Source organism: Salmo salar, chromosome 15 (assembly GCF_965601325.2).
Source record: "Salmo salar chromosome 15, fSalSal1, whole genome shotgun sequence".
In the NCBI taxonomy this organism is placed as follows: Eukaryota; Metazoa; Chordata; class Actinopteri; order Salmoniformes; family Salmonidae; genus Salmo; species Salmo salar.
The window spans coordinates 64,401,611-64,417,801 of NC_138305.1; the positions used below are offsets into that span (position 1 = coordinate 64,401,611).

General features: G+C 44.9%; 1 protein-coding gene across 2 annotated transcripts in view; it reads left to right on the forward strand.

Annotated features, from left to right (window-relative positions):
• LOC106571794 (pleckstrin homology domain-containing family G member 1) overlaps positions 1 to 15,707 on the forward strand; it is a 115,058-nt gene extending 99,351 nt beyond the window's left edge. For both annotated transcript variants that reach the window (XM_014145252.3, XM_014145253.3), the window contains exons 6-17: positions 1,009 to 1,159; positions 2,915 to 3,046; positions 5,746 to 5,928; positions 6,012 to 6,107; positions 6,458 to 6,544; positions 9,118 to 9,151; positions 9,264 to 9,356; positions 9,485 to 9,543; positions 9,743 to 9,925; positions 10,098 to 10,220; positions 10,411 to 12,268; positions 12,434 to 15,707. In XM_014145252.3, coding sequence (XP_014000727.2) covers positions 1,009 to 1,159; positions 2,915 to 3,046; positions 5,746 to 5,928; positions 6,012 to 6,107; positions 6,458 to 6,544; positions 9,118 to 9,151; positions 9,264 to 9,356; positions 9,485 to 9,543; positions 9,743 to 9,925; positions 10,098 to 10,220; positions 10,411 to 12,268; positions 12,434 to 13,467 — 4,033 coding nt within the window. In that variant the 3' untranslated portion in view covers positions 13,468 to 15,707. The remainder of the gene's footprint in view (positions 1 to 1,008; positions 1,160 to 2,914; positions 3,047 to 5,745; positions 5,929 to 6,011; positions 6,108 to 6,457; positions 6,545 to 9,117; positions 9,152 to 9,263; positions 9,357 to 9,484; positions 9,544 to 9,742; positions 9,926 to 10,097; positions 10,221 to 10,410; positions 12,269 to 12,433) is intronic.
• Positions 15,708 to 16,191: the final 484 nt, after the last annotated feature.

Genomic DNA, 16,191 nt, shown 5'->3' on the forward strand with positions numbered 1-16,191 from the left:
GGGTTTGCATACAGGTGAATCTCACATTCATGTTCTTGATTCCCAGAGTGTCATAAAGCTCTGTATTGTCTGTATAGAGCTACAATACCTCAGCCTTTCTCTCTCTGTGTAGCCTTGATATACAGCCCAACCCAACAGGAGTCCAACTCTATGCCTCACTGCCAGTTAATGCCCCAAGGTCTCTACCTCCCTCTTTCTTTTTTTTATATGGAGCATATTGATGGAGTTACAACCCCTACTCTAACAGATGGGTATTATACCCATCACCTTATCATACTCAGCGACTTTAATGTTTTATTTCACCTTGTGTGAACGACCTGTTGTTATTGGAAATCGTGTGTGTGTGTGTGCGTGCTTGTGTCTGGGGACCAAAAACACGAGGCAATTCTTCACAATGAAACCTAATGAGGGCTGTGTGTTTCACAATGGTTGTGACGCACTAAAAACAGCACACCTGAAATTATCGATGATGATTAATAGAGTAGTTACAGATATTGTGTGTGTACACGTGTGTGTGTGTCCACATTACAGTGCAGTTCCACACAGGCCTCACTTTGTTCTCTCTACGAAACCCAAACTGAGAGCTCAGAATGACTGAGATACAGCAGCCTTGGTTCCTATTCTAATTGTGAGTGTGTGTGTTTTGTGTGTGCGTGTGCGTGCCGGTCGTGTGCGACCTTGGCTAGGGTCACCAGCTGTGTGAGGGGGTGGTTGAGGGTCTCAAAAATCCTTACAAGAGCCCATTCATACACACACACTCAAATATATTCCTATTTGGCCTTTCCTTTTTCTGTAGGTCACAGCATAGAAAGTCCATGGGCCTTGACCTGACCTTGCTTCGTCCTCTGACAGGACTGTGTGTGCGTGTGCATATTTGTGTGCGTGTGTGTGCGTGCGCATGTGATCAGTCACTCTGTCTTTTAATTGGTCTACAATATCTGTCATTGTTTCCTAGGATTAATATCAGGTTTTATTTTTCCTTCTCTCCCTCCCCCTTTCCCTCTGCAGGTCAGTGGCTGTGTTGACTGAGTGTATGAGGAATAAGGCATTGGCCAAGTTTTTCCGGGAACGTCAGGAATCTTTGAGACACTCCCTGCCTTTGGGCTCCTACCTGCTCAAGCCAGTGCAGAGGATCCTCAAGTACCACTTACTGCTACACGTTAGTAATACATCTATACACACTCAATGACACCTACCTCACACAAGCAAAGCCCCACATACTGTGCATTTGGAAAATATTCACACCCCTTAAGTTTTTCCACGATTTGTTACATTACAGCCTTATTCAAAAATGGATTAAAGACATCCTCAATCTACACACAATACCCCATAACGAAAAAGCGAAAACAGGTTTTTAGACATTTTAGTAAGTGTATTACAAATAAAAAAACAGATATACCTTGTTTATATAAGTATTCAGATCTTGCTATGAGACTCGAAATTGAGCTCAGGTGTATCCATTGATCATGTTTTTCTACAACTTGATTGGAGTCCACCTGTGGTAAATTCAATTGATTGGACATGATTTGGAAAGGCACACACCTGTCTATGTAAGGTTCCACAGTTGACACTATATCTGAGGAAAAACCAAGCCATGAGGTCGAAGGAATTGTCCCTAGAGCTACAAAACAGGTTTGTGTCGAGGCACAGATCTGAGGAAGTGTACCCAAAAAATTCTGCAGCATTGAAGGTCCCCAAGAACACAGTGGCCTCCATCATTCTTACATGGAAGAAGTTTGGAACCACCAAGACTCTTCCTAGAGCGAGCCGCTCGGCCAAACTGAGCAATGGGGGAAGAAGGGCCTTGGTCAGAGAGGTGACCAAGAACCTGATGGTCACTCTGACAGAGCTCCAGAGTTCCTTTGTGGAGATGGGAGAACCTTCCAGATGGACAACCCTTTCTGCAGTATTCTACCAATCAGGCCTTTATGCTATAGTGGCCAGACGGAAGCTACTCCTCAGTAAAAGGCACATAACAGCCTGCTTGGAGTTTGCCAAAAGGCACTTAAAGGACTCTCCAGCCATGAGAAACAAGATTCTCTGGTCTGATGAAACCAAGATTGAACTCTTTGGCCTGAATGCCAAGCGTCATGTCTGTGGGAAACCTAGCACCATTCCTACGGTGAAGCATGGTGTTGGCAGCATCATGCCTTGGGGATTGAGGGAAAGATGAACGGAGAAAAGTACAGAGAGATCCTTGATTAAAACCTGCTATAGAGCGCTCAGGACCTCAGACTGAATGTCCTCGAGTGGCCCAGCCAGAGCCCGGACTTGAACCCGATCGAACATCTCTGAAAATAGCTGTGCAGTGACGCTCCCCATCCAACCTGACAGAGTTTGAGAGGCTCTGCAGAGAAGAATGGGAGAAACTCCCCAAATACAGGTGTGCCAAGCTTGTAGCATCATAGCCAAGAAGACTTGAGGCTGTATTTACTGCCAAAGGTGCTTCCACAAAGTTCTGAGTAAAGGGTCAGAATACTTATGTAAATGTGATATTTCAGATTTTTTTTTAAATATATTTTTTTCTAAAAACCAGTTTTTGCTTTGTCATTATGTGGTATTGTGTGTAGATTGATTTTTATTTTTTTTTAAACGATTTTCGAATAATGCTGTAATGTAAGAAAATGTGGAAAAATTCAAGAGGTCTGAATACTTTTTGAATGCACCGTACTCCTAACACACACTGTAAGCCTAACCACACAGAACTGCATCCAAAACTTACATTTGTGTGTGTACAGTTGGCTCTAATGGACTGTATGTACAGTTAGCCACCGGTCTATTTTTGAACTAGCTACCCCTATTGCCAAGAATAACCAGGCAAACATTGCTGGAAACAGATGGTACCCAGTCTAACGTACATCTAGCCGATTACATTACCCACTCTAACCCCAAGTGTATTTCCTGCCCCCTGTAGGAGATAGCCAACCACCTGGAGAAGGACACAGAGACGTATGAGGTGGTGCAGGAGGCCATAGACACCATGCAGAGAGTAGCCTGGCACATCAACAACATGAAAAGGAAACATGAACACGCTGTCAGGTTGCAGGTAAATTAACACTTCCAAATGAACATGCTTAAACAGGTACATAGGCACACATGCTCACTGTCACGGCTGTTCGAAGGATCGGACCAAAATGCAGCGTGTTCGTAGTTCCACATATTTTATTTATAGTGAAACTAAATGCAATACACGAAAATACTTGAATACACACAAAACAACAAACCGTGACGCAGAGAGGAAAACACACTACTCAAAAGATAATCACCCACAAACACAGGAAGAAAAAACCCACACTTAAAGACGATCTCCAATCAGAGGCAACGAGGATCAGCTGCCTCCAATTGGAGATCAACCAAAATAACCCCAACATAGAAACAGAAAAAACAGAACTCAAACATAGAAATAGAAAACCCAAAACACCCCCTGTCACGCCCTGACCTACTCTACTATAGAAAATGACATCTTACTAGGGTCAGGACGTGACACTCACACACATCTGCATATGCAGGTGTGTGTGAGCCCACATACAGGACGTGGGTTTTGTCCTCAGATCCTCCCATCGTGTCCCTAGCCTTCGCCAGTCTAGCTAGCATCCCAAATGTCCCCCCTATTCCCTACATAGTGCACTAGTTTTCATCAGAGCCCTATGGGTCCCAGTCAAAGTAGTGTACCGTATAGGGAATAGGGTGTCATTTGGGATGCGGAATTGGTTTCAGTCTCCTCTAAGTTATGCAATACATTGTTTTCCAGGGCTAAGGATGGCCTTGCATAACACAGCAGACAGAAAAAAGGGAAAGTGTAGCTTTAATCTATGGGGAGGGAGGATGATCAGATGGTCAGATGAGTGAAAGAATGTGTGTGGAAGTACACTGCTCAAAAAATTAAAGGGAACACTTAAACAACACAATGTAACTCCAAGTCAATCACACTTCTGTGAAATCAAACTGTCCACTTAGGAAGCAACACTGATTGACAATAAATTTCACATGCTGTTGTGCAAATGCAATAGACAACAGGTGGAAATTATAGGCAATTAGCAAGACACCCCCAATAAAGGAGTGGTTCTGCAGGTGGGGACCACAGACCACTTCTCAGTTCCTATGCTTCCTGGCTGATGTTTTGGTCACTTTTGAATGCTGGCGGTGCTTTTACTCTAGTGGTAGCATGAGACGGAGTCTACAACCCACACAAGTGGCTCAGGTAGTGCAGCTCATCCAGGATGGCACATCAATGCGAGCTGTGACATGAAGGTTTGCTGTGTCTGTCAGCGTAGTGTCCAGAGCATGGAGGCGCTACCAGGAGACAGGCCAGTACATCAGGAGACGTGGAGGAGGCCGTAGGAGGGCAACAACCCAGCAGCAGGACCGCTACCTCCGCCTTTGTGCAAGGAGGAGCACTGCCAGAGCCCTGCAAAATGACCTCCAGCAGGCCACAAATGTGCATGTGTCTGCTCAAACGGTCAGAAACAGACTCCATGAGGGTGGTATGAGGGCCCGACGTCCACAGGTGGGGGTTGTGCTTACAGCTCAACACCGTGCAGGACGTTTGGCATTTGCCAGAGAACACCAAGATTGGCAAATTCGCCACTGGCGCCCTGTGCTCTTCACAGATGAAAGCAGGTTCACACTGAGCACGTGACAGACGTGACAGAGTCTGGAGACGCCGTGGAGAATGTTCTGCTGCCTGCAACATCCTCCAGCATGACCGGTTTGGCGGTGGGTCAGTCATGGTGTGGGGTGGCATTTCTTTGGGGGGCCGCACAGCCCTCCATGTGCTCGCCAGAGGTAGCCTGACTGCCATTAGGTACCGAGATGAGATCCTCAGACCCCTTGTGAGACCATATGCTGGTGCGGTTGGCCCTGGGTTCCTCCTAATGCAAGACAATGCTAGACCTCGTGTGGCTGGAGTGTGTCAGCAGTTCCTGCAAGAGGAAGGCATTGATGCTATGGACTGGCCCGCCCGTTCCCCACACCTGAATCCAATTGAGCACATCTGGGACATCATGTCTCGCTCCATCCACCAACGCCACGTTGCACCACAGACTGTCCAGGAGTTGGCGGATGCTTTAGTCCAGGTCTGGGAGGAGATCCCTCAGGAGACCATCCGCCACCTCATCAGGAGCATGCCCAGGCGTTGTAGGGAGGTCATACAGGCACGTGGAGGCCACACACACTACTGAGCCTCATTTTGACTTGTTTTAAGGACATTACATCAAAGTTGGATCAGCCTGTAGTGTGGTTTTCCACTTTAATTTTGAGTGTGACTCCAAATCTAGACCTCCATGGGTTGATAAATTGGATTTCCATTGATTATTTTTGTGTGATTTTGTTGTCAGCACATTCAACTATGTAAAGAAAAAAGTATTTAATAAGATTATTTCTTTCATTCAGATCTAGGATGTGTTGTTTAAGTGTTCCCTTTATTTTTTGGAGCAGTATATTTCGTCAGGATCAGGTAAAGAGTGCTTAGTTGACCTGCCTAAATCTCTGTCCTTTTTTCTCTCGCTCCTCTCCTCCCTCTCTTCTCTCGTTCGGCTCTTCTCTCCTCCTACTCTTCTGTCCTTTCCCGTCCTACTCTTGTTTTCTCACTTGTTTCACTTACCTTTCTCTCATCCTATTCCGCTCTCTCTATCCCTCTCTTACTCACTCTCCCCCTCTCCTCCTCCTCCCTCTCTATCCCTGTCCCTCTCTCTTTCATTCACTCTTACCCCTCTCCTCCACCCTATATCCCCCTCCCTCTCTCAGGAAATCCAGAGTCTGCTGACCAACTGGAAGGGGCCTGATCTGATTGGCTACGGGGAGCTGGTTCTGGAGGGGACGTTCCGTCTGCAACGAGCCAAGAATGAGCGCACGCTCTTCCTGTTTGACAAACTGCTGCTGGTCACCAAGAAACGTGAGGAGGCCTACACCTACAATGCCCACATCCTGGTCAGTCACTACACTATCTCCCAAAAGGTGTACCATAATAGAAAGACATCCATCATACTAGCCATGTCTCTATGTCATTATAGTGTTGCAACCTGATGTTGGTGGAAGTCATTCTGAAAGAGCCACTCAGCTTCAGTGTGTTCCACTACAAGAACCCCAAACTACAGCACACCGTACAGGTAACGCAAAACTACACCCCACTACTAGAGCATATTCCACAGGCGATTGTACAGCATAGAGTACAAGTAAATTGTACTATATCACTTGTGCCCTGCCAAGCCCACCACTCCAGACTTGTTCAATTCTTTAGGGTGGATAAGAAGAGTTTGTCATTTCTCAACGTGAGTGTTTGGGTATTCACTTCAAACAATTCCATAATCTGTGTTACATAACAAACACAGAGGAGTAGAAGGTCAGATCCCACTGTTGTTATGGGTTTGTGATAATCGTCTTATACACCGTTTAAAGTCTCTCCCTTAATCTGTCTCTCTTCTTCTCTCCTCTCTGTTGTGTTGTGTTCCGCCCCCAGGCCAAATCCCAGCAGGACAAACGCATGTGGATCCTGCATCTGAAGAGACTCATACTTGAAAACCACCCGGCTAAAATCCCAGCCAAGGTGAGACACGGAGCAGGCAATGTGTGTGCTCACTAACGACATAAACACAACACTGAGTGGAAGGAAGTGGAATGGTCTCTCTTTCTCTCTCTCTCTTTCTCAATCCCCCCTCTCTCCACTCACTTCCTTCAGTCTTGGCTCCGGTGCAAATGGGAAATTATGCTTTTGTCCGGAAGAAATTGTTGAGAGTGTTCATTGTAATTACAATAAAGGGATCTCTTGTTAAACTTGATATTGAAGAGTAGTCTTGTTCTGTTCGGTGAAGACTACTGTCTGGCGCCATCTGGTGTCTGGAAGCCCCATATATCAACCTCAAGTATAGGATTACCGAACTCTGTAATATAGAGCTCACTTTAATAAAGGAACGTTTAAAAAATATTCAACTTTATATTCATCATCTCCAGCACCACCCCATCATCAAAATATGTGAAAATTGCATGATTATACAGTACCAGTCAAAGTTTGGACACACCTACTCATTCAAGGGTTTTTCTTTATTTGTACTATTTTCTTTATTGTAGAATAATAGTGAAAACATCAAAACTATTAAATAACACATATGGAATCATGTAGTAAACAAAAACGTGTTTTAAAAAATCCAAATATATTTTATATTTGAGATTCTTCAAAGTAGCCACCCTTTGTCTAAATGACAAAGGGTGACTTTGTACACGCTTGGCATTCTCTCAACCAGCTTCACCTGGAGTGCTTTTCTAACAGTCTTGAAGGACTTCCCACATATGCTGAGCACTTGATGGCTGCTTTTCCCTAACTCTGTGGTCCAACTCATCCCAAACCATCTTAATTGGGTTGATGTCAGGTGATTGAGGAGGCCAGGTCATCTGATGAAGCACGCAATCACTCTCCTTATTGGTCAAATAGCCCTTACACAGCCTGGAGGTGTTTTGGGTCATTGTCCTGTTGAAAAACAATGATAGTCCCACTAAGCGCAAACCAGATGGGATAGCGTATCGCTGCAGAATGCTGTGGTAGCCATGCTGGTTAAGTGTGACTTGAATTCGGAATAAATCACCAAGTGTCACCAGCAAAGCACCCCCAAACCATCATACCTCCTCCTCCATACTTCACAGTGGGAACCACACATGCGGAGATCATATTTCCTGGCCCAAGCAAGTCTCTTCTTATTATTAGTGTCCTTCAGTAGTGGTTTCTTTGCAGCAATTCGACCATGAAGGCCTGATTCACATAGTCTCCTCTGAACAGTTGATGTTGAGATGTCTGTTACTTGAACTCAGTGAAGCATTTATTTGGGCTGCAATCTGAGGTGCAGTTAACTCTAATGAACTTTTCCTCTGCAGCAGAGGTAAGTCTGGGTCTTCCTTTCCTGTGGCGGTCCTCATGAGAGCCAGTTTCATCATAGCGCTTGATGGTTTTTGTAACTGCACTTGAAGAAACTTTCAAAGTTCTTGACATTTTCCTCATTGACTGACCTTCATGTCCTAAAGGAATGATGGACTGTAATTTCTCTTTTCTTATTTGAGCTGTTCTTGCCATAATATGGACTTGGTCTTTTACCAAATAGAGCTGTCTTCTGTATACCTTGTCACAACCGATTGGCTCAAACGCATTAAGAAGGAAAGAAATTGCACAACGTTTAACAATGCACACCTGTTAATTGAAATGAATTCCAGGTGACTACCTCATGAAGCTTGTTGAGATAATGCCAAGAGTGTGTAAAACAATCATCAAGGCAAAGGGTGGCTACTTTGAATAATCTCAAATATAAAATATTTTTTGATTTGTTTAACACTTTTTTGGTTAGTGCATGATTCCATATGTGTTATTTCATAGTTTTGATGTCTTCACTATTATTCTACAATGTAGAAAATAGTCAAAATAAAAACCTTTGATTGAATGGGTGTTTCAACTTTGACTGGTACTGTAAGGTTTGTAGTAAAAAAGATACAGGAGGATAATTGTTTCCAATTACATTATCGATGTGCATCGTGTGATTTTAACAAGTTATGAGTTGGCATTGTCTACTAATTGCCTACTAATTGGTTAATGATGTCATTGGGAACACTTATCTTCTATATTTTTTACTAGAAAACATAGAAATGCACCATTTTCACATATGTTGATGTTGGGGTGTTGCTTGAGATGATGAATATGAAGTAGAAACATTTCCCTTTAATGTAGGGATCATCAACTCGTTGCAGCTGCTGAATATTTTTTTTTCTTGAGCGGATGATTATGGTGCCTGAACATAATTACAAATCATTTGTAGACTGCAAATTGATCGCAAGAAGATATAATATTTCACTAAAACATAATAATTTCAAACCTTGATTACATTTGTATATGATCACATGCGTCTGTTTATTATGCATGGGAATACTTAGGAATAGATTTCCAAAGAAAAAATAATTTGGAGCTGATTTCCTGGTGTTTTTAGTATTTTATGTCCATCAATGATTTTAGATTTTTCATAAAAATAAGAATTTTTGCTCAGAAAACTTGGGTATCCAAATAAAACCACCCGCGTGCCTCCAGTTGTGGAAATCTGCTTTAATGGTTGTTGTTTGTTTTAGTTTTTTTCTCTTGATTTTCAGGCCAAGCAGGCCATTTTGGAGATGGATGCTATGCGTAAGTATCCATTTGATATTGATTGAAGCCTCTTGTGACTATTATAAGATCATTACATTCATGGGTGTTTATTTGAGTGTCTGTAACATTCCCTCTCCCCTGTCCTCTCCAGACCACCCAGGGTTCCAATACAGTCCCGACAGGAACAAGAGGAGCCCCCACACCAAGGAGGGCCCCTCCCCTCGACGGGTCCGCAGGAAGTCAGGTAAGGAACACAGGAAGTACAGGGACAGGAAGAAGGCGCTGTAAATTATTTGGTGCTGATGCCAGTAGACTGAGCCTGTTTCTCTGCCTCTATGACTGACATGTCCTGTCCAATCTGTCTCTCCTCAGAGCCTCTGTCCAAGTTACTGAAGAACGCTAAACATGGTGCCAAGGAAGATGTCTCAAAGGTGAGCTTAACCCCACAATGCAGTCATTTACATATATGAATGGTGACACAATGCTACAGTTAGAAACAGTGTTATATCTCCATAATAGACTAAAGGTTTCAGCTAATTTATTATTTGCAATGGTTCCTATACCACTCACCTAACTCTCACTCAAGGACACATTTAACACTCCCTGCCTTATCACTCTCTTTCTCTGTAGAGGACAAGTCTGGGCACCACCCTGCTCTCCCCTGTGTCCCAGCTGGCTCTGGGCACTATTGGCCGCAGCCGCAGCCTGGTCAACCAATCACAGAAGTCCCTGGACCCAGGTGACCATTTTGACCATAGCAATGGGGAGGAGCCACATCAGCAGGACGCCGATGATGAGGATGACAGCAGCCTGGTGAGTCTCTCCTACCTACCCACAATGCACCAGTTTGACAATTTAACCTCTTATCAGATTAGCCTGTTTTGATTTCCATCCCTAGCCCATTGCCCTAGCCCCTTTGCAGGTATAAAGTGATTAGATAGGTAAAGGTATGCTCATTACATGATTTTCTAACCGTGTGTTGCAGGGTGGGGAAAAGAGGGTGCGAGTCCCAGGACAGTCTAGCAGGAAGAGATTGAACCAACAGGCGTCTATAGACAGCAGCATCAACCAATGGAAGACCTTCAACATGAGCGCCTCAGACCTACAGGTGACTGACCTTAACACTGTGATGAGAATGACTAGTAGGAATAATTGTGTACTGCACTTGTAACTGTAATTTAATAAAGGTCTGTGTTTGATCTCAGAAATAGACTTTCACCACACTTGTTGGTTAGCAGAGCAAGCTAGTACATCTATATTTGCACATTTACAAAATAATCTAATCTTCTTCTATCCAGAGGTCTAAGGAACGTCACCACCCTCCTCTCCTCAGGACGCCCTGTGTGACAGATGAACCTCCGGAACCCCACGTCCCCTCCATGCTGATCCCAGACGGTGACCCCCAGACGGTGGGGAACATCTGGGCGGATCACCTCGTCCGCAGAGCCATGTTCCCCACCCGCCAGCGCACCATGAACCCCGACGAGGAGGACGAAGACATCTACCAGATGTTTGTCCCCACCGAGCCCGGCGGGCCAGAACCAGAACCACCTCCTGTTAGGTCAGAGGTCACGTCATCTCCCAGCAGGACCCAGGGACGACCCTGCAGCTGGCATGTGGAGCAGGTGCCCATAGTGCAGATTGACCACCCATCCACTGGGGACAGCAGAGTGCTGCGGAGAGCCAGCAGCGTGGGGGAGAAACAGACTGGCTCCCGACAGAGCCCCCCTGATCAGGATGACAACCAGCAAGAGATGATCCACACTGAATCCTCCAGCAATGACATCTCGGGTTCATCGTCAGCCGAGCACCTGACGATAGATGACATTGAGAATGTTTATGACAACATCAGCTACGAGGACCTGAAGAGCATGGGGCTGATCAAGAGGGAGCAGGAGGGTCGGGGGGTCCAGCGAGAGGGCCCTAGAGACACACAAGACCCTGGGGCCCTAAACACCGGGGTGACAGGGGGTATTACAGAGACTCTTATCGAGCCAGACAGCTTGTCTGACAGTAACCACTCCTCCACTGCCCAGGAGCTGAAGATCGTGGAGGAGAACATATATGACACTATCTGCTTCAGGGAGCCCCCAACGAAGTGTGACAAGGACGGGGACAGAAAGGCACAGGAGAGGGACAGTCTGTTGCAGTCTGCCTCTGAGACTGGCTGTGAGAGACTTGGGGGCTTCGTGTCTGAGGAAAGCCTCCATTTTGGGGAGGACGAAGGAATGGAGGATAACTCTCATCCCGTCCACGGCAACTCTGAACCGGACTACTCCTCCTCATCTGCCTCGAAAACATTCTCCCAACAGTCCAACACCGGCGATCGGATGTCGGAGCAGGTGGACGAGATCTGGAACGATTTGGAAAACTACATCAAGAAGAACGAAAAGAAAGTGGAACGCCTTCCCGCCGCATTTCCCATGAGCACCAGCGAGGCCCCCAAGACCTCATCTGTCAAGAGCAGCACCAAAAAGAACAACCCACATACAGCCAGCCCGCAAACATGCAGCCCCCCTACCAAGAGCCCCCTAGCCCGCCATCCCAACCCTCCCACTGTGACCCCACCTCACCAATTCACCATCCCCATCCTCAACATCCCGGAGTTGCTCAGAGAGGGTACTTTTGAAGACGAGGATCATTACCCCTCTCACTCTCCCCTCACTCCCCCGTCCCTCCCCCTGCCGGCCATTCCAGACCCTGCCCCTCCCGGGACAGTCAAGAGCATCCATAACAAACTGGCCCACCTCAGCACTGGGAGCTTCCATCTGGAGGATGATGATGAGCTGAGGGAGCTGCCCCAACAGCACCCCAGCCAGAAGGAACCCTCCATCAGAGACCTCCACAGCCTGTTCCCTGGGGAGCTGGGTTTGGACTCCCCCTTGGCTTCCTCCTCTCTCCTTCTGGGTGACTCAGTGGACAGCTTCTCCCAGGACCTCATGGACAAGACCAAGAACCGTGTGTTCCTGATGGCTCGCCAGTACAGCCAGAAGATCAAGAAGGCCAACCAGATGCTCCGCATGAAGAGCATGGACCCCGGCGACATGTCAGGGGGACGCAACAGGGAGGAGAAGAAGCAGCAGAAAGACATGGAAAAGAAGCAGAATGACCTGGCAGCCATTTTGGAGGAGAAGAAGCAAGGCGGTGCTGCCATAGGTAACAAACAAAATCAGTAGCTGCTTATGCCTTACAGTCATGATATATACAGATAACTAGTGGATTATTTTTTTTTGTCACTCATTGTCCCCTTCTTCCTCTTTGTCTCCTTCTCCCTCTCATTCTCCATCTCCATCTCCTTCTCTCGCTCTCTCTCTCTCTCAGGCGCGAGGATAGCCGAATACTCCCAGCTGTATGACCAGGTGATGTTTAAAGACCCTCCAGATCAGGGCTCCAGCAGCCTGGGCCCTTCTGGCTCGCACTATTCCCACCCAGCGCTACCCTCTTCCCAATCCCTGCCTGAGACCTGCTCCTCCCTGGGGCTGGAAGACGACTGGCTCCACTCAACCTACAGCAACGGGGAGCTGACCAGCTTTGTGTCAGAGATGCTGTCCTCCACCCCCCAGAGCAAGCTCACCCCTGCCTGCTCCGTCCCAACCCTAAAGACCCTACCTCCCTCTCCGGAGACCTCTCCCACCCAGCGGTGGAGCTCTTGTGTCTCCGCCCCCAGCGAGAAGGAGGAGCATGTGTACAGTTATATTAAACGACAGACCTCCTTTAACTCCCCCTTATCTTCCTCCTCCTCCTCTAAACCACCTCCTTACAGCCGCTGCCAGTCTATCTGCTCACTGGGTGACCTGCAGGAGAAGGAGAATGACTGTGTCGAGTCCAAGCGTGGTCCGACTGCAGTCCAGAGATCTGCAGAGAGACTCCATGGCCTCAGCAGTCTGGTCCGGGCCAGTCGGCAGAGCAGCCTCCCGGAGCAGTCCAGTTTCGGTCATGGTCACTCTGACCTCACCCTCCAGGACAGTCAGCAGGTGGTGGTCCTGAACCACGCCTCTGCACTGAGCATGCTCACAGCCACCCAGAACTACATGGCCAACTTCAAAGACAATGGCGACGATGACGATTACGTAGAGATCCGCTCTGAGAACAAGAGCGAGCGGGATCAGGACTGCTCCAGGCAGTGTATCACCGGTGGTGGTGCGGGTGGTGGTGGTGGTAGCTCCAAGGGACCAGCCCAGAGCCAAATCCAGAGTCTGCCCTGCACTCCGGTAAGGTCCTCCTGTGGGCTGATGGACCGGGAGCGTCTGCAGGAGTACCTGCGGGCGGAGCAGCAGACACAGCAGAACCAGTCCAACATCGTCCAATCACTCAGAGAGAAGTTCCAATGCCTCAGCTCCAGTAGCTTCGCTTGAGTCGCCTTGACTACCCTTAACACACCACCATATGAACACACTAGTGCATGTAGCACAAGCAGGTCTGTAGCTTTGCCATTCTCATCATGACAACAAATAACTCTCAGTATACACAAAAGACAACAAAGGACATGATTTCCTTCAACACACAACACGTCTAGAGTTATTATGACAAGGAATGACACACTAAATGCTAAATTCAGCACACTACTGTACACACATATTACACACAACAAAGGTCTGTAGCTTTGTCAGAGTCTTCAGGACAACATGAAAATAGATATATACATCTTAGCCTCACAGTTATATTTCACACACAATGTGCAATACTGCAGCTTTGCCAAAGTCACATGGTCAAAGTTCAACATGTCACAAAACAACATGCCAAATACTGCATCTGAGGAGTCATGGCAAAATACAGTACAGGAACATACTAGTACTGCAGAGGCACTCCACCACCACAGCACTTCCTTACAGTCTTCCGTGTCAAGTAGATTGACATTCATATTTATTTTAGATAAGTTGAAAAAGAACTATGAAACGGTCAAAGTTATCATTCTAGCAAACTGTAGATGATATTGCTGAGTCCAACAGGGTGTGGTAAGGGGCTCAGAGTGCATGGGCTTAAGGTTCAAAGGGAAGCATACAGGTTATATTTTAGAGATGTTGGAAATGATGATGCCATATACTGTACAGATCCATTAATTCTAACACTTTCCCCCTTCAACAAAAATACTGACATCCCAAAAATGTAATTTGGTAGCCTGCTGTAGACTGCTAGCATCTATTGATGAGGAAATGGCACTTGCTGAATTGGGGTTATGTTGCTGTTTTAAACACCTGTTCATTCTAGTAAACAACCCCCTTATCAAGGTTTCAGCCTTTGAGTATCGGAAAAGCTCTTCCTTTTTAAAAGTTGTTTTGTTTATTTAACTTCCTATAGTTGAGCTTACCCGTTATCAAAGGTATGATCCTATATGACAAAACGTCAGTGATAGTGTTTTAACTGTGTACAATACAGTATCAACCAATTTAACAATCTGAACAAGCAGCTTAATGAATTAGCAATTAGCTCAGGATTACAGGCTAGGTATGGACAGTTTATCAGCAATAATATATGTATTTTTTTTAAATAGGATCCAGGTGCCTTTTTAAGCTTGGAGACTCCACACATACTGCTCATTAAGATGAGTTGACCTATATTTTACTTTGGGCTGTGGTGACGTCAAGCAGCAGATAGCCTATACCAGCATTCCTATAATGATGCGGTTTTCTCAACCTGCTTTGTCATAACTACGGATCATGCTTTAAACAGAATAATCTTAAAATAAAGAGAAAGTCATGTTGATATTTCAAAGATTTTCAATAAACAGCGACAGGAGTTATCTATTTATTTTTGAATCTGTGTATCTGAAAATTGTATTAATTATATATTAGTCCTTTGCGTACACTATGTAGGTTAAGTAGCATAATGCATCCCAAGAACCTAAAATGTTATTTTATCTTATTCGTAAAAATAAATAAAAAACGTTGTTTTTAGGAGGGACCATGGAGGACAGAGTGGGGTGTGTTTTGACCTAGACATCACTTCACAGTTTCAGTAGTGAGGATACATGTTTGAACTCATCAATGTGTCCCACTTACAATATCTTATTTATCTACAAAAAAAATCCCTATTCTTGACCCCACACATTGCTCTTGAATTAGAATATTATTGACCAAAGTTTGTAAATTAGAATAAAATGTATTTATTAAAACTTTGTCTTCTTGATGAAATTTGAGACACTTTGGATACAATTTGGTTAATTTGTTTACTGTGAACGTTACAAAAATGTTTAGTTTTACTTTATACACTGTTTGATGATATTTACTTATCAAAATAATAAATGAAAAGTTGGAATGCACAATACCATAGCAACGTTAATGTATCCAAAACAACTTAAAAATATGAAGTATGATTTTTTTGTTCACGGTATATTTTGTTTCTTGTGTTTCACTGGAGGGGATTGTCAAACTAAATTGAAATTGAATTTACTCTTGCACTTTTTCTTTCTTTTTTGTAACATTTGATTTGTAAACACTTTGTAAAGATGTACATTTTAGGAAAGTTATTATTGTATGCAATATAATGCTTTAGTGTTTAAGTTAAGTGTACTGTAATTTGTTTAACTGCCTAGTTACCATTCCTCAAGAAAATAAATGTATCTGAAACAATAAAGAAAATACATACTTAAACATTTTTTGGAGGGGTTAGTGACTTTTTTGTTGAACACTGACACTTGTAAGCTACCCATGACTGAAAAACATGATGGATAAATTCATACACAAGATTGCATGAGAGCTATTCAGAGAAGAGGTTGGACCCGGCCCTGAACAGACCCAAGATCAATCAGACCTGACCCGAATACAGTGAGGGAAAAAAGTATTTGATCCCCTGCTGATTTTGTCAGTTTGCCCACTGACAAAGAAATGATCAGTCTATAATTTTAATGGTAGGTTTATTTGAACAGTGAGAGACACAGCCAGTGAAATATCAGGGCAGCAAATTCAAAAACAACAAAATGTCATAATTCAACTTTCTGAAACATACAACTATTTTACACCATTTTAAAGATGCACGTCTCCTTGATATAACCACGTTGTCCGATTTCAAAAAGGCTTTACAGCGAAAGCAAAACATTAGATTATGTTAGGAGAGTACATAGAAAAAAATAATCACACAGC